The following is a 19,288-nucleotide window of genomic DNA, read 5'->3' on the forward strand; positions in this document are numbered from 1 at the left end:
TAATTACTTTCAATGACAACTATAGTTTTTATTAGGAAAGTGGCAAGTAGTTGACTAGATAACTCTTATCTTAGTAGGATATCAAAAGAATTACTTAGTAATACAGACTTAAGAGACCAATAAACACAAGAAAAAGTATGCAATAAAATATTCTCTACTAAGCTATTAAAAGATCGACTATCCAAATCTTAGGTTGAAAAGTTCTACTTAGAGGTTCTTCTCTACAAATATATTTAAAAATGGGGAAACAGAGAAAGAAATGAAAAAAATAAAGAACATTAAAAACAAACATTATAAACAAAGTGTTATTCATAAGAGTATCCTTCTATGGTCCTAAGTGGAAGATAATTATTTAGCTAATCTAAGATTTTTTGCTTATCTTCTATAATTTTTTGCCCAATACAGGAATCAAAGGCACAGCAGGCAAATGTATTATAAATTCTCCAAATGAGACTTTAGTTGTTCATCACTTATAAAAGACTCTTAGAAGAGGCATTAATTTTTAATCTATCATAGTAGCTGAAAATATGATTGGTAATTTACCAATGAAGATGAAGCATACTATTTAGTTTTAACAGAAAAGTTGTCATTCATGAAAACTTAATGGCTCAATGTGACTTTATAGTATGTACATTAGTAAATAATTTAGAGAAAATATGGTTAGTGTTAAGGACATTAATTGTGGAATAAAACAATTGGGGTTTAAATACTAGCTTTGTTCTTTTTTTAACCTTTGGAATCTTGGGGCTCAGTTTCCATATAGAAAATATGGAGAGTATAAGATTATAGTGATGAATCAATGTAATATCTTAGGTAAAACACCTAGAACATAATATTCAGTAATTGTTAGTTTCTTTTTTACTCTATATCAGTAAGATCAACTGAAAGATGTAAATTTGTAGGACCTCAAGATTATTTGTTCAAAATAAAATCTATCACAACACAGGGGTGGGTCAAAAAAAGGTTTACAGTTGTGAGTACACTAAAGTTTATTCTTCTAGAGGCCCGATGCACAAAATTCGTGCAAGGGGCTCGGCCCTCACAGCCCCTCACAGCCTCAGCCGGCCCTCGCAGCCCCGGCTTCATCCGGAAGGTCGTCTGGACGGTCGTTCTGCTGTTCGGTTTAATTAGCATATTAGCTCTTTATTATATAAGATTATTTTCCATACTAATAACTGTAAACCTACTTTTTCCCACCCTGTATTTATTAGAGTTGAATCAATGTAATTAAAATACAATATAATCACTCACCAGAGAATCCCTCCATAAAACAAAGAAAATACAAAATAGAATATAATGGATCCCCAAGTGACAAAATGGTTGATCCAGGTCCAAAAATGAGTTTCCAAAGCCATCTAAAAGGAAAAAAATGTTTAAATCCTTAATACAAGTCTTTAACCTCCAAGATAAAAATCATGAATGAAATATATTAATTATAAGTGAATAAGGTTCCTATGACAAAGTTTCTTAGAAGATAAATATTAATGCAAGGATCCTAGTATGAAACTGAACAATTAAAGTTTATAATATTTTTTCTTCTGTGAGAAAAAAGCATTGAAATTTCATGAATATTTTCAACTCCATTGCCTGAAACAACTTGTGTTGCCATGCATTATATACAGAGAAGCAAAATTTCAGAGATGAGTACTGTGGGGTTAACCTTTATTGACCATAATAATCAGCAGAGGGTTTTCAAAATAATGAACTTAAAAAAAGATTTTTGACAAAAATGAATTATTAAATAGCAATCAGTAAAATTATTCATGACTAAAGAAGGAAAAAGGAAAAATATGCATCTATGGCTAAAGAAATTTAACTATGAATTATACATACACAAAGTGTGTTCATCTGTCTAATTTCTGTGCCATACCTTTACTGTGACTGTAATAAGCATTACTGTGAAGACCAAGGTGCCAAATGTCCAGTTACCAAACATCTAAACAGAAAGAATAAACCATTATTGCACTGTGTCAACATGATGCTAAGTTGGTAGTAAAGCAGAAAGTAACTTCATTCTTTACTAAAAGCATTTGAATTATTTAAGCCAGTTACATTTGAAATCTATGACTAGATTAGTAAAGTTAAAGGAGTATGAGAAGAAACACCATAAACATTACTATGTTTATTATTATTATCCATTGCATAACATTATCAGACTGAAAACCCAAGATGGGTTTGGAATTATGTAGCACAGACTGTTTTTATTTAGAACGATATAGTGACTGCTTCATTCCTGTCACACAGTAAAAGTGATAACAAAACCCTGTTTGATCACAATTATTTTTTATAACCATTCCAACCAGAAGTTACACCAGATAACTTGCCACTGTATTTCTGGACATGGCATAGGCAGAGCAGGAAAAAAAACATTACACACAAAACCAATACCTGAAAGATAATGGCTAATAGAATTACTCCTCAAGGATTCCTTGTAAAAATGGTGATAATCTAAGTCAGAAAGTATTCCCCTGGGCTTTTTTTATAGTAAAAACTTACCTAATTTATTGCAAATGCAGAATCCCCAAAGAATGTCAGGATTTAAGTTCCATAAATAAGAGCATAACTAGAAGTTTATGTTAACTTAGTTCATAAAGTAGTCATAGTCTTTACTATTGGTTTAACAATTATTTAAAAGGCTGTTTTGTTATCACAGATTTCTAACAATTAGCATTTACTTGACAAATTAACATCTCTGTATCTCACTTTTTTCATTTGTAAAATGGGGAAAATCTTATAGGTTTTTATAATTAGGGTCTGCAAAAAGGATAGGATGCCTGATAAACAGCAATCTATAAGTAATAGTTATCAACAATAAAATATCAATTAATATTCTTTTATTTAAGGGTAATAGGGGAGTTTATCGGTTAAAAGAATGAAAAGGCATAATGAATCCCTCCTTTTTCTGTTTTTATCATCTCTAGAAATTACCTGGAAATACTGAAAAACAGTGGGTCTCACTCTGCTCAGCTCTTGGAGGAGTGCCAGTCTCCTCTTCCAGGGCTATGTGGACAGACATTAAATGCAGCCAGAGAACCTGTGCCTGGATGTGGTAATAACTGCACATGTCTATCCCTCAGGACAGTATCTGGTTTTACAGGGGCCAGTTACATGGAATCTTTCTTAGAAGCAGAGCTTATTTAGGGCTTCTTCTTGCATTCAAGGCCCGGGGGAGCTATAAAAACACATTCACATATTGCTGTTGTTTTTTTGTTTGTTTTTTATGAAATTAGTAAAAGTAATGTATTTCAACTGCAATTAATCAGCTAAGACTACTGCATCTTTCCATTCTGACTTCCTCTTGAGTTGGTAATGAAGTGACTGGCAGAAGGCATTTTGGGGATCTGGCTGAAGAGAAGTTAGTTGGGCTTATTATACTGCCTTGGGTTAAGTGGGACCTATTTGTATCAGTCAGTTATTTTCAGGTATACTTAAGCTTGTACTTGTATGTTCTTTTCCCCTTAAAGAAGGCCTGCCAAAATGTGTAAAGTTTAAACTCTACTAACCTTAGCTCTACCCCTGCTCAGAAGACACAGATGCTCAAAACACTTTCTATCACTATTTGCTTATTTTTTGGATAACTTCTTCTAACTGAATTTGTTACCTAATTATTTAATAAAGCCAAGTTAAAAAGGCTCATTCATTATTCATTTGTATACTCAGCAAATAGAACTTGAGTATCTATTATATGCCAAGTACCATTCTAGGCCTTGGGAGTAAAGCAATGATAAGACAAAATTGCTGACCTCATGGAGTTTACACGTAGTGGAGGAGACAGATAAACAAACTAAAAATATATACCTTGAGGGACAGATTAGTGCTATGCAGAAATGTAAACATACAGTAAGGGGCCAGTAAGTGATGAAAGGTGAAAGAGACAGCATTTTACGGGAGTGGGCTAGAAAGGCTTTCTTGAGCCAGTGATGTTTCAGCAAACCATGTGAGAGAAAAGCATCCCAGAAGATAAACAGGAACAAATTGGTCTGTTCAAGTGACAAGAAAATCAGTGTGGCTTATAATAAAACACTACATGATTTTGAGCAGATTAGACAGATGATCATATTCTCATTTCTAAAAGATCATGTGGACTGCTGTGTGAACGGCAGGAAGGGCAGAAAACTCTGTAGGGCTTCCTAAGCATACCAAAAAAATAATTCATGCAATTAAAAGCAAAAAAAAACCCAAACACTAAATCCTCATTTCTCATCTAAAAAGGGTGGGTCACAGTTATCTCTCCGACAGATTTGTGTGAGGATTAATGGATATGGGGCATGTAAAGAGCGTAGCACAAAGCAAGCACTGAGTAAACAGCACCTGTTACTAAAAACAATTCTGGAGTGAACAGCAGCATGCAGGGGCATGAATATATCCCCTTGTATTTCTGAAGAGCAAAACTGCCTGGTACCTTGAGCTTCATATTAAAAGATTACATTGTATTGCCTTTTTGTTTTATTTTTGATTTGCATAAAATTTTATCAAGTAAAAAACGTTAAAACCTTTTTATAATTGCATTTTAATTTAATATCTGCAATTTCATAATTTAAATTGAATTTCATTTTTATTTTATTTTATTGTTTAAGGTATTACAAATAGTAATACATATGTCTCCTTTTTTCCCCCATTGACCTTCCCCCGTTATCAAAAACCAAATTAAATCAAACCATTAACAACTTTTAAAAACTATAAATTTTACCTGGCCATTTCCAAGCAGAGATATATCTTTCCCCATTAGAAAATAGGATCCAAAAAAGAAAATGAAGGCATGACTGAAACCCAGGATGGTCCAGTAAAGAAAATTTGTCATGCTTAGTTGACGGTTTTTACTAATGTCTCTGTACATTTTTTTTTAAAAAAAGAGGAGAAAAAGGAACATATTAGGACTCACATTTATTATTTATCTAATCAATAGTCATTACAATCAAACCACTACTTGTAATAATATGTAACTGCGTAACAACTTATAGGTCACACTAGAGGACTGGGGTTGTGCACCAGTGGGGTCCCTCGGGCTGGCCTGGGGGAAATGGCCGAAACCGGCTCTCCGACATTCCTTGAGGGTCCCGGGTTGCGAGGGGGTGGTTCTCAGGTGACACACCCTGGAATCGGGCTCCCTCCTCTCTGGTTCTGGGTGCATCACCCGAGAACCACAGCTGCCAAGTCACCGCAGCTCAGCAGCTCCTGTGTTGAGCGTCTGCCCCTGGGTGGTCAGTGCACATCATAGCTATTGGTCGGACAGTCAAACGGTCACTTAGGCTTTTATACATATAGATAATACTTTCAAATTCATGTTCTCATTTGATAAAGAAATATGATATAGGCTAATATTTTAGTTTAATTGTAAAAAGTTGATTTATCTGTATTATATTCTGTTGTAAACATTCAGTCACTCTGCCATGATTGTTCTTTTTAGTGGAGTCATTTGAGTTAGGGTCAGCACTGAGGCTCCCAATAGATTTCATGTCCATCAATAGCTATCAGAGAAAACCAATCTTTGCCAATCTTGGGTCAAGCCCAGTCCTAGATATCATGGGAAATCAAGGTTAAGTTTTTGCCATTTCCGGATAACTGAATGCCTCTATAAGAGTGGAGGTCAGATTAATGTGGAAATCAAACTGGTTCTGAGGAAAGTTCCACATCTCTGTGATTACTTGGTTCTGTGGAACCAGGACTTGGGCAGAGGATATGGGACAAGAATTAATGTCCCTAACCCTACATTTTTAATTGATTACTACTCATAAATTTGGCAATGCCTGAATATAAAAATCAGTATTTTAGCCGAAACCAGTTTGGCTCAGTGGATAGAGCGTCAGCTTGCGGACTGAAGGGTCCCAGGTTCGATGCCGGTCAGGGGCATGTACCTGGGTTGCGGGCATATCCCCAGTGGGAGATGTGCGGGAGGCAGCTGATCGATGTTTCTCTCTCATCGATGTTTCTAACTCTCTATCTCTCTCCCTTCCTCTCTGTAGAAAATCAATAAAATATATTAAAAAAAAAAAATCAGTATTTTAGAAACTCTAGAGCAGCCATGGGCAAACTACGGCCTGCGGGCCGTATCCGGCCCGTTTGAAATGAATAAAACTAAAAAAAAAAAAAGCCGTACCCTTTTATGTAATGATGTTTACTTTGAATTTATATTAGTTCACACAAACACTCCATCCATGCTTTAGTTCCGGCTCTCTGGTTCAGTTTAAGAACCCATTGTGGCCCTCGAGTCAAAAAGTTTGCCCACCCCTGCTCTAGAGACAACCAATTACTGAATAACTACATTTGTGCACATGAAATAAAATATTACTGGCTTACAACAGTAAATGCAAATTATACAACTGCTGCCTGATGCACTACTAAGATAAAAGTGTTCATTCCTAAAAACATTGGTAAAATTATTGTGTTCAACGATTATAAACCATACAACAACTAAAGTACTTTCCTTAGTAAAGTATTAATCACCAAATATTTGCTTATTTTTAAAGTACTTTTAAAAACTGGTAACTTACAATCAGAAATGTTATGGACACTTAATACTGGAAAATACTTACCGATAGAGGGTGGGCTTGTTCTGTAATACATGAGGGTTTATATGCTGTTCCAGTAGACTATATATCAGAATAGGTAGGGAAGTAAAACAAATATTGTATAAAGTCAGGTACACGCTGTCATACAATGTCTAGAAAGAGAAATTGATTGGAATTTTGAGATTCTAAAGTATGTATTATTTATTATACTTATGCATATAAAAACAAAGAAGCATATGAAAATAAACAAAAATTATGTAGTTTTTTCCAATTTATACTAAAATCCATTTTAATAATCCCAATTTGTTTCTGACTTAAGCATTCACATATAATGTTCATAGATTTATATTTCTTGTAGAAATTGGAATATTTTATTATGCCAAATAATTCTGGAAATACAGTGATTTGTATCTACATTTCAAGATTCTCCACAATTTGGTCACTGTGATATAATTTTACACAATTCTCCTACATGCTTCTAGGTTTCTTACTATTCTTTTGATATGTTACACATTTAGTTTTGCTTTCATGGTTTTGTCTTTGCATCTAAGTCCTACACTTCCTTTAAGGCATGATCCATGAAACTTTACACATTTATGATAGCTTTCTCTTCTAAACAGTCCTATGCGCTCCAGGTAGTACTAATTTGCTTAGCACTTTGTCTATGCTTCACATATTGTTTTTATTGTTATTAATATTTTATCTTTAATTATACTGTAAACTCCCTGAAACTTAATCAAAATAGGTTAGTTCTCCTTGTCATATGCTCTTATAGCATTCTTTACTTCATTCAAGTAAGCAAACATTATTGGCAATCAATGCCTAAGGAGATATTTAGAATTTGAAGTTACGGATTATAAACAGAGGAGAAAACAGTAAGTAAGGATAGAAAAAAATCATGAAAAACCTAAAATAATTAAGCTCTTGTTATTTCAATAAACTTAAACAAATGTCTTGATCAATTAGAGGTGTATAGTGCGGTATGTGAGGAGGGCACTCAATTAGTCAGAAGCAGTAGGTCCAAGTATGGTATAGTAATTATTAACTTAGCTATGAGAGCTTGGGCAAGTTACCGAGTCTCTGTGTATTTTAATTTCCTGTTTCATAAAGTAAGATAGAGTAGATCAGGAATGGGAAATATGTAACATGTGTATAGCTACTGCTATTCAAGAAAAGGGGTTTCCTTCTGAGCCTATGGCTTGAGAACCCCTTTCAATATAGTGCTCCTGGTAGTCCTGCTGATTATTTAATAAGCTTCTGAGATTAAACCTGTATGTCATCCCTAAACTCTACCACTAGGCAAGTAAGGTTCCTTCTAAATCTAAAAAAATTTATGAGTTAAAAAAAAAAGAGGTAATACCCCCAACAATTTTCTGTCCCGGCTTGATATAGATTTTACAGAAATATTACATACACATAAGTTGAAAAATGTTACAAAATTATCTCAAACTGTTAAGTGTTAATACCCATTTTTAAAAAGTATCCAGAATTAAAATGTATTTTGGTATTAACACATTTCAAACTAAATATCAGAATAAATGTTATGAATGCTATACTGATTAAATATACTAATTAGAAAAGTTTTATCTAATTATAATAGGACTACGAAAAATTCCCACCAAGGATTTATCAAACACTGAATACACATAATTTATTCTGAAAGTATAAAAACAAAAGCTTCTATTTACTTACTTGTTGAGAAAACAAACAGTAGAACTGATATAAAAATTGGGGTGTGATAAAGCACACATTCTGAAAAACAAGATTAAATGGAAATAATTAAAATATTTAGGTCAAAAAGAAAATTTTTTTTAAATGACTAATGAGTCTAGAAACACAGTCTCCATTGATACGGAGAACAGAAGATCTGCCTATAAGAACTTGTCCATATAAAACGGGAAAACAGAATTCCCACTTTATTAAAAAAAAAAGTCTGAAAGTATTCCACACAGCACTGCAAATGTCAGAATAAAATGCTCTGAACTTGTATCACTGCCAAGCAATACCATAATTCTGAATTTATACCTTCAATTATTATTCGATACTTTTCACATACAGTACAACAAGTAAGTTTTACTTCAACTTTGGGGTATAGTAGCTTTAAAATATTTAAAACAGAATAAATGGAACTGTCAAACATCTTTTGATTTCAATATACTTATGTCACAGAAAAACTATAAACTAGGAAGAAAAACTGCCACCACCATTTATTAACAACTAGGATTCGTGCACCGGTGGGGTCCCTTGGCCTGGCTTGCGGGGATCAGGCCAAAACCAGCTCTCCAACATCCCCTGAGGGGTCCCGCATTGCGAGAGGATGGTTCACGGGTGACGCACGCTGGAATCAGGCTCCCTCTTCTCTGGTTCCAGGTGCATTACCAGAGAAACGCAGCTGCCAAGTCACCGCAGCTCAGCAGCTTCTGTGTTGAGCGTCTGCCCCCTGGTAGTCAGTGCGCATCATAGCTACCAGTCAGACGGTCGAATGGTCGCTTAGGCTTTTATATATACACTAGAGGCCCGGTGCATGAAATTCATGCACAAGGGTGGGGAGTTCCCTCAGCCCCGCCTGCACCCTCTCCAATCCAGGACCCCTCGGGGGATGTCCAACTGCCTCTCTCAATTGGGGACTGCTGGCTCCTAACCACTCACCTGCCTGCCTGATTGCCCCCTAACCCCTCTACTTGCCTGCCTGATCGCCCTTACCACCTCTGCCTGCCTGATCAACCCTAACCACCTCTGCCTGCTGGATCGCCTCTAACTGCTCCCTTGCTGGCCTGATCACCCCTAATTGCCTCTGTCTCGCCCCACAACCGGGACCTAGGATTCCCTCCTCTGGTCGGTTGCAGGCACCTGGGACCCTGGCTTGGCCGCAGGCACCCAGGACCGAGGCCTCCTTCGCCTGGGCCGGCCACAGCCACAGGGTACTGTGAGCAGGCAGTTTCACCCAGACCGCAGCTGTAGGCGCTGGCACCCGGGACCGCGGGGTGGGTGGCTTGTCCCTCTCCCGGGCTATAGCCTGGTTGGTCCCCATTTCTCTCTCGCAAGCTCATTTGTGCCTGGCTGGTCCCCATTCCTCTCTCATAAGCTCATTTGTACCAGGTTGGTCCCCATTCCTCTCTCGTGAGCTCATTTGTGTCTGGCTGATCTCCATTCCTCAGACCCAGTGTTGAGTGTCTGAGCCATTACAGTGTTACAGCATGAGGGCGTGATGACCATTTGCATATTAGCTCTTTATTATATAGGACTAGATATGCAATCTACCTGTGTTCTTTCATTGGCTTGCAGCTATTACTTAATTACAGGTATATAGGCAACATAGGATATTCTGGTGTATTAAATGTGTTGGTACTCAGGGGCTCTTAACATGAGTTCCACCAAATCCTACCTTCCTCAAAAGAGTCAAGAGACAGAACAGTACTTCAACAAAATTAGTTTCCTTGTAATCCTATGTATTTTATTTTGTGCATTTACAAGCCCTATACTGAGTAATTTACACATCTCACTTGATTACCTAATGGTCATTCATGACACAAATAGATTTAGAACACCTGCTTGAAACCATCATATTGAAGTTAAATTAAAACTTACCACTGGTTCAAAACAAAAATACATCAAAGAAATCAAATTAATTGAGTTTAAATCTGTATAAAATAAAATGTAGCAATTTTAAGTGTAAATTTTTTAATGTGTTTTGACAAATTTATACACCTGTGTAACCACCACCACAATCAAACTAGATTAACTTTTCTCTCATGCAAAATTTTCCATATCCCTTTCCAGTCAATTCTAAAACCTGCACCCTTGGCACCAGGCAACCCTTGATTTTCTTTCTCTCAGTACACATCAGATTCATGACTAATAATCAAAGTATATTTCATAAACTTATTTTATGGAAATGATTTTTAAGAACAACTGTTATGGGAACAATTTTTAAGAATAATTTGTATGGTGATGGTATTCCTTAAATTGAAGCCTCAACTTACTGTCAATAACTGATTCTAAAATATTTCTATGAGTCCGGCCAGTGTAGCTCAGCAGTTGAGCATCGACTCAGGAACCAAGAGGCCACTGGTTTGATTTTCAGTCAGGGCACATGCCTGGGTTGTAGGATCAATCCCTAGTAGGGGGCGTGCAGGAGGCAGCCAATTGATGATGTTTCTCTCTCATCATTGATGTTTCTATCTCTCTCCCTCTCTCCCTTCCTCTCTCTCTAAAATCAATAAAAACATATTTAAAATAAATAAACAAACAAACAAATAAATAAATAAATAAAATATGTCCATGAAACTCACCTTATAAAAAAAATACTGTACAAGGGTAGCTATTCTAATGTAATAAAAGTGACCGTGAACAAAGAGCAACTTGGAGAGAAATTTAAATCTTGCTATTGCATAGTCACTGTTTCTTGCAGCTTGTCTTCCTTCTTTACCCATGATTCCTGCCAATAAAGGGGACAAAAAGGCAAATTCATTGATAACTGATAAGTACAATTTTCCCGATATATCTGTGAATATGTTAATTATAGCAGTTGAAGTTGGATTTAGGATCACTATATCCTAATATATAGTAGAGAGCAGATTTCCAAAAATTTGTTCTAAATCAAATATATAAATTAATATAAAACTACAATATATACTAGGCATGTAACATCAATTTTCAAAGGTTTAGAATGTAATATAAAATATAATTAATATAAAAATAATATTGAAAGTCCCGGATCTAATAAGAACATAAATTATACTAATAAGTTCAGAATACTCGTTAATAGATTTCTAATGGGGAGGATGCTATAAAATAGCTTTAACTTCACTGAACATAAAAAAATCCAAGTTGAATAATTTGAACCTACCAAAAATGAGCAAGTTTGACTTCTTTAAATTTTTCATGCATAACTCAAACAAAATGATTTTTTAAAGTACACTATCATCTGAAATCAGTACATAATTTTATCTGATAAATGAGTACATTTTTTAGGTTATGATAATCTTTTAGTTTTCAAAACAGTTATTGCCAAGTTTACTTTTTAAATCTAGAAGCAGCTTTGAAAAATTATTTTTCAAAATTAAAAATTTTAATTTTTGTCATAAAAGGATCGAAATGTTTGAAAGTTATAAAGACAACTATATTCACAGCATCTAGAAAAAAACCTATTTTTTGGTATATATACTTTTAGGATTTTTCCTTCCACATATTCTATATGTCTGTACATTTATTATACATACAAATAAGTGTATAAAAATGGGATTGTTTTGTAATCTACTTTGTCTCTTAATATACTATTATGGACACTGTTTATAACATATGTCTTTGTCAACATATTCACATATTTTCTTCAAAGAAATTCTAGATGCATGACTGACAGGTCAACAGGCAAACGTTTATAATTTGACTCCCATAAACATCAAATAAGATAATTTACTAATCTATACCTTTACCAATTCCAGATTTTATCAATCTTTGTAATTTTTGTCACTCTGATAGGCAATATAAACTTGCATTCTTTAATTGTTAGTGAGAGACTGAACCCTTTTTTCATACATTTAGTATTCATTTTAGATTTCTCCTTTTGTGACAACTGATGGTTCACATCCTTCCACCTATTTCTACTATAGTATTTTTCTTATTAATTTGTTAAGAATTTACATATTAGGAATATTAAAACTTTGTCATCTATTTTGAAAATATTCTTTACTACTCTGTCTTTAAAATTTTGGGGGGACAGTATTTACTTTTGCCACACATATTGATCTTTTTCTTGCTTTGTTTGGTTTTGTACTTAATATACCTTTTTACACCTCAAAATACAGGATTATTCTTTAAATTTTTCCTCTATTACTTTTTATGGTCTTTAACAAGTTTTATCAGTATTTTTTATCAAGTAAGTTGTTTCCCTACTTATGTTTAAATAGTTTTAAACATCTATCTGAATCTACTTAAACATCTGTTTAAATCTATCCTATTCACTAGTCTGTCTGCTAGCATACTAGACTCAAACTGTTATAAATACTGTAGCTTTTTATGCTTTCATATATGATATAGGAAGATATCAAATTGTTAGGGAGAATTATGGGAACAATTAACAAACTGGAAAGAAAATTAAGTTTTCAAAATGAAAATTTAATTATCCTAAAGAAGTAGGAGCTTATTTGAGATAAAATAGAAACATTAGACCCAATAACTACTCACAGGATATTACAGAAATGATTCCAAAACAGGACCAGTTACACTCTTTTCTAAAACTAAAAATTTATCCTTTAATGAAAAACCCATACTGTCCTCTTTACTTCTGTATTTGTATAATAAAATTAGTGAGAAAAACAGGTCAGAATATGGTTTAAGTAGTAAATGACTGATAATTTAAATATAAATAAAATAATTAGTATTCTGAATCCAATAAAAATGCTAGGCAAAAAAAGAAAAAAAATTAGGATAAAGGTTATTAAGTCAGAAGGCTATTGGAATTTTATATTTTACTAGAGGCCCAGTGCATGAAATTCATGCACTCGGCGGTGGTGGTGGTGGTGGTGGTGGTGGTGGTGGTGGTGGGTCCCCTTAGCCTGGCCTGTGCCTTCTTGTAGTCGGACATCCTTAGTGCTGCTGTGGAGGAGGGCTGCCGCCACCACCGCTTGTCAGCCGTGAGCCCAGCTTCTGGCTGAGCGGCGCTCCCCCTGTGGGAGCACACTGACCACCGGGGGGCAGCTCCTACATTGAGCTTCTGCCCCCTGGTGGTCAGTGCGCATCATAGTGACTTGTCGATCTGCTGTTCAGTCTATTTGCATATTAGCCTTTTATTATATAGGATTACAGTTTGGTATCATTTTCTATCTCTAAAGTTGTCTTTAAAATGAGCTGCAGAATCTTTAGATTGACAAAAAAATAACATTCTAAAACGAGAATTTAAAACCAGGAAGGTAACTATGTAAATCACAAATTTAGAGTTTAAAAGGGATAAAATAATATATGAAACTACTTTAAAAGTATAAAATTACATGTAAAAATAAAGCTAATTTATGAAGGAGAATTGGAAAAGAAAAATTCATTAATGTGGTATTCATGTCTTCGAAAATTTGGAAATAAAATATTTGAAGTATTGGGCTAATTATAATAGGTTTCTGGTAGGGAAACACTATATTACCATGTTGCATTCAGTTTTCATTCATGTATTTGATACTATACTTTAGTCTACCAAAGAAAAATTCAAAATCCCCAAATAATTATACCAATGTTAAAAGCTCAGGGAAAAAGGAAAAATCAATCACCTATGCCAACATGTGCTTCTTGTATCATGCTTACATCATTAGCACCATCACCAACAGCCAACGTTATAGGTTTCTCAGGTGAGATTTTTATCAGTCTTATTACCTGAAAGACATACAACTAATCAATCACGGTAAAATTTTAACTTCTTATATTTATAGAAAGTCATTTATCAGAAATGACTCTGTTGAAGGAAGTAGAAAAAAATTAATTTTATATTAGACAATAATATTCTCTATGGTTCATTTTTTGAGGGATGTCTCTTTCCACTATGATGTTAGAAATGTCTTTCAGAATGATATTGCAGAACAGTATTATCTTACATACACAGGCCATGGAAATGGGCAATAAGGGTAGTGAAGACCTGGGGGGATGGGTAGGGGCTGGGAGGAAAAGGGTAAAGGGGGACAAAGGAATGGGAGATATCTGGAATACTTTCAATAATAAAAAAATATTTAAAAAAAAACCAAAAAGCAAAAAAACACACATAATATTATCTTGGATTTTATTATGGGAAGCAAAAATCTTTAAATACAGTTTACCTTTGTAAAAAGCTTAATAACTGTGTAAAAAGTAATAACTATTTGAACTTTGTTAGGCAAAGATAATTATTTTCAAAAATCTAAAAAGCAATCAAAATTAAATTCAATGAAATTTTAAAAAATGTTTATTTGAAACTCTTGAATGTACTTTTATAAAGAACCTAGATGTTAGCTCTGTTTGGTCTCCAGTTTTAGTCTCCATAGACTGAGGGGACATGTGTTATAATAATATAGGCATTATAAGAAAGTTCCATGAAGCCAAAAACTATTGAATGCCTAATTTATTAGATCTATATGTGAAACAACCATTGTTTAGATGTACATTTCAAAGGATACTATTTGTGAAGGATACAGTCTAAGACCTCAAATTACAAATTTGGAGTTATAAAAAATATTTGTATAGGCTTTCACATAGAATCATAGCTGAAATTTAAATATTTTTGTATATAACTTAATATCACAATCGGCTTTTCAACTTCTTACTAAAGTTCTATTATTTAATAGCCATTTTAAATAAAGAGAATTATTTCACAATAATGCAAGAATAAGCAGAGATCAATAGAACTACTGAAATCTTATAGGCTCCCTCAGTTGGAAAGTAACTAAATTACGAAACTTTGGTTGTCACAGCTCAAATTTGTGTCTCAGGAAAAATCACAAATTGCTACCCATCAAGACTTTCTAGGTTATTTATTATGAATAGCTGAAATTTCTACAATGACTCTGAAAATTCCAAAAGTCTAAAAATGTACATGGTTAAAATTCATAATATGAGAAATGACTGACCCATAGTTAAGATTCATATACTGCATACCACCAAATACACCTAGTTAAGTCATTAACCTTAAAGAATACTTTTAGCCGAAACCGGTTTGGCTCAGTGGATAGAGCGTCGGCCTGCAGACTGAAAGGTCCCAGGTTCGATTCCGGTCAAGGGCATGTACCTGGGTTGCGGGCACATCCCCAGTGGGAGATGTGCAGGAAGCAGCTGATCAATGTTTCTCTCCCATCAATGTTTCTAACTATCTATCTCTCTCCCTTCCTCTCTGTAAAAAATCAATAAAATATATTTAAAAAAACAAAAAAAGAATACTTTTAGATCTATGTATCTTTAATTGAACTTTTTATAACACAAATATACCTTAGCTTTCTGCAGTGGTGCCATACGACAGCATAATACAGCTGAGCAATTTCTGCAAACATCCATAAATAGTTTTTCATGCTCCCTGAGTGCAAGAGATAGACTGGTCCCATCCACCACCAGCCCATGCTGAATCACATGATCCTCTGTAATTCTAAAACAGAAAATAATTATGTCCTCTGAAGATACTTTGAAGTCATATTATTTACACTCGCATAGTAAACAAAAGATTCTTACTGAAAGATGGACCATTCATCTATAGACTTTATTACTACAAAACTGACATGTCAGGGAACAAACTAAATTGTATTACCTTGAAGTTAAGATTAAGTAGAACTGAGAGTGACTGATATGATGAACAAAACAGATGATATTCAATTTTACAATGTACTGATATGTAGACACAGTAACTATATTTTCTAAATGTGAACTGTAACATATAATCTCAGTATATTCTCCCAAATTGTGAGTATACAGTCTTACAAAAATAAAAACATTGTTATATTTAGTAAATCCTAATTTTAAAAAATTAAATAAAAACATTCAGAAAAAATCATGAGCTAAATTATGAGCAAAGGGATGAAGGAATCATAACTGTTCTTGATATTAACTCCTACAATGGACTGTGACATGAGATATTACTATGGTGAAACATGGATAACACTTCCCTTGTGGGCATATGCTATATGAGTACTTCTCATGGTATGATTACTGGCAGCTGGGCAAACTGTTTGTTGCCAGGAAGAGATAAGAAGCTTGCATTAGTATCTAAATCAACTACATTACTGACCACACTATTAGGTTCCACTGTTTCTCCCCACTCCCCTTTTGTAAAGATTTTCTTGGTAAAAGAAGCAATACACAGATTTACATTCTGGTACAAGCATTGTATTTATTATTCAGAGACACTTTAATATATTGTTGAAGGCCAGCACTCAAAGTAGCATTGCGCTGCATCTAATTTGATAAAATAATCAACACTTCACTGTGATAAGTGTGATATTAGCTCTAGCCAGTTTGGCTCAGTGAAAAGCGTGTCGGCCTGCAGACTGAAGAGTCCTGGGTTTGATTCCAGGCCAGGCCACATGCCCAGGTTGTGCTGGATCCCCAGAAGGGGGTGTGGAGGAGGCAGCTGATCAATGATTCTCTCATCATTGATGTTTCTCTCTCTCCCTTCCTCTCTGAAATTAATAAGAATATGTTTTTTAAAAAGTGTGATATTAAAAGTCCATTTTTCTTGTTTGGAGATCATGAGTAAATAATGATAGTTAAAATATAGTAAGCCCTGGCTGGGTGGCTCAGTTGGTTGGAGCATCGTCCTGTACACCAAAAGGTTGCAGGTTCGATTCCTGGTCAGGGCACATACATAGGTTGCATGTTCAATTGTACGGGAAGCAACCAATTGATGTTTCTCTCACAACGATGCTTCTCTCTCTCTCTCTCTCTCTCAAAACCAATGGAAACATCCTCAAGTGAGGTTTGTAAATAAAAAGAAAAATGTTAGATGGCAGTATGTGTGGCACTCAAGACACTATTGAGTTGCTGTAACAGAAGTGTATCAAGCAGCAGTGAAAAATGATAAAAATGCTTCATAAGGTCTGTTGTAAATACCCAGCTGTGTTGCTATAGTGCAAAAGCCTTCACTCATGACATGTAAATGAATGAAGGTGGTTGTGTTCCAACAAAATTTTATTCACAGGCATCAAAATATGAATTTTATATAATTTTCACAACATGAAATATTATTCTTTGGATTCTTTTTCATCCATCAAATAATATAAAAATTATTTTGGGCTCATGGGCATTAAAAAACTGGCAATGGGCCATAGTTTACTTACCCCTCAACTATCTGATTCAGATAATTATATTCTTACCTTCTGGCAAGCTGCCTCAATTGTTCAGCACATTCATTGTCTGATTTCTGGTTTATAAGTTCAAGGATATTCATGGTTCTGTGAAAATGTCCACATGATAAACTCACACTAACAGCAGTTTCACGTTTATCTCCAGTAAGTACCCATACTTTGATACCAGCCATTCTCAATGCTTCGATAGTTTCTCGAACTTTATCTTGCAGTCTGAAAATAAATGAAACAAAATTAGCAGTAGAAAATACTTTTCTGATTATATTTTAAATATAAATCATAGAGTATAAGTAAGGTAAATTCTGGACTTCTTGACCTAAGAATGTTATAGTAACATTCAGTTCAGTGATAAAACTGAATTTTTCCCCCCCATTAGGGAAGAGACAAGAATAACTAAATCAGTGATCATCTATTTAAAATAAAATCTGCAAACATGTCAAACTCTTGGCCGATGGGCCACATGCCTCATTTATTACAAACTCATATTTTAAGAATATATTTTCAAAGTTGATTTTTATAGTACCAATTAAGTATATGGCCTACATAAACTATTTTATTAGAAAGTCTTAAGTTTCACTATAAGATTTTTCTCTCTTTTTGATAAGGAAATCTCTCATATCAGCAGTTCAAAAATTAGACTGTGTGCCGTAACCGGTTTGGCTCAGTGGATAGAGCGTCGGCCTACGGACTGAAAGGTCCCGGGTTCAATTCCGGTCAAGGGCATGTACCTTGGTTGCAGGCACATCCCCAATAGGGAGTGTGCAGGAGGCAGCTGATTGATGTTTCTCTCTCATCGATGTTTCTAACTCTCTATCTCTCTCCCTTCCTCTCTGTAAAAAATCAATAAAATATATTGAAAAAAAAAATTAGACTGTGGACAATAAAGGACTATGTTACTAACCTCAGGTGAGTCTCAGAAATTTCATGAGGATAACTGAAAAGTAAATGAAAACCTAGGGGTTTTTTTTGTTTGCTTGTTTTTTTAATGCAAACACACAGAGATCTAAGCTAAGAGGTCGAGAAAAATATAACAGGATTAATTTGTTGAATTCAACTTAATTCACAGATTTCAATTTAACTCAAGATACTATGCAAGACATATTGAGAATGGTGCTGGAAACAAAGACAAAGAATAAATGGACCTCAAGAAATTCACAGGCTAATAAAGAACAAAGTCGTTAAACAAATAATCCTATATAATAAAAGCATAGGTGGCGTCACGCAACGTCATCACAAGATGGCCGCCACAAGATGATCACCACAAGATGGCTGGCAGGGGAGGGCAGTTGGGGGCAACCAAGCCTGCAGGGGAGGGCAGTTGGGGGTAACCAGGCCTGCAGGGGAGGGCAGTTGGAGGGGACCAGGCCTGCAGGGGAGGGTAGTTGGGGGCAAACAGGCCAGCAGAGGAAGGCAGTTGGGGGGGACCAGGCCAGCAGGGGAGGGCAGTTGGGGGCAACCAGGCCTGCAGGGGAGGGCAATTGGGGGTGATCAGGCCAGCAGGGGAGCGGTTAGGGGGCGATGAGGCTGGCAGGCAGAAGCAGTTAGGAGCAATGAGGCAGGTGAGCGGTTAGGAGCCAGCAGTCCGGATTGTGAGAGGGATGTCCAACTGCCAGTTTTGGCTCAATCCCATAGGGCCTATTCCAGCAGTTGGACATCCCCTCTCCCTAGGGTTCCCAAATTGGAGAGGGTGCAGGCCAGGCTGAGGGACACCCTGCCCCCCCCATGCACGAATTTCATGCACAGGGCCTCTAGTTGTAATATACTGCCACAAGGACAATGCAGATCTACAAAACATGGAAACTTCACAAAAAGAGCTTTTTAAATTCTATTAGAAGTATGGAAAGGTTTTAGTGGAGTGAGGTAATACCTGAACTTTCCTATCTAATAAAGAGAGAATATGCAAATTGACCATCACACCATCATAAAGATGGCAACACCTAGTCCCCTCAGCCCCGCTGGAGTCCCACAATCCTT

At 35.4% G+C, this 19,288-nt stretch overlaps 1 protein-coding gene across 4 annotated transcripts in view; it reads right to left on the reverse strand.

Moving 5' to 3' along the window:
- The window catches only part of ATP11B (ATPase phospholipid transporting 11B (putative)), a 117,865-nt gene that overhangs the window by 20,662 nt on the left and 77,915 nt on the right, over positions 1-19,288 (reverse strand). For all 4 annotated transcript variants that reach the window (XM_070406735.1, XM_070406736.1, XM_070406738.1 and 1 more), the window contains exons 19-27: positions 17,324-17,527; positions 15,450-15,603; positions 13,769-13,871; positions 10,802-10,947; positions 8,202-8,261; positions 6,534-6,661; positions 4,691-4,829; positions 1,871-1,936; positions 1,252-1,355 (exon numbers count right to left, since the gene is read on the reverse strand). In XM_070406735.1, coding sequence (XP_070262836.1) covers positions 1,252-1,355; positions 1,871-1,936; positions 4,691-4,829; positions 6,534-6,661; positions 8,202-8,261; positions 10,802-10,947; positions 13,769-13,871; positions 15,450-15,603; positions 17,324-17,527 — 1,104 coding nt within the window. The remainder of the gene's footprint in view (positions 1-1,251; positions 1,356-1,870; positions 1,937-4,690; positions 4,830-6,533; positions 6,662-8,201; positions 8,262-10,801; positions 10,948-13,768; positions 13,872-15,449; positions 15,604-17,323; positions 17,528-19,288) is intronic.

The sequence above is a fragment of the Myotis yumanensis genome, unplaced genomic scaffold (assembly GCF_028538775.1).
Source record: "Myotis yumanensis isolate MYYU_CA2020_CCGP unplaced genomic scaffold, mMyoYum1.0.hap1 SCAF_2, whole genome shotgun sequence".
Classification (NCBI taxonomy): domain Eukaryota; kingdom Metazoa; phylum Chordata; class Mammalia; order Chiroptera; family Vespertilionidae; genus Myotis; species Myotis yumanensis.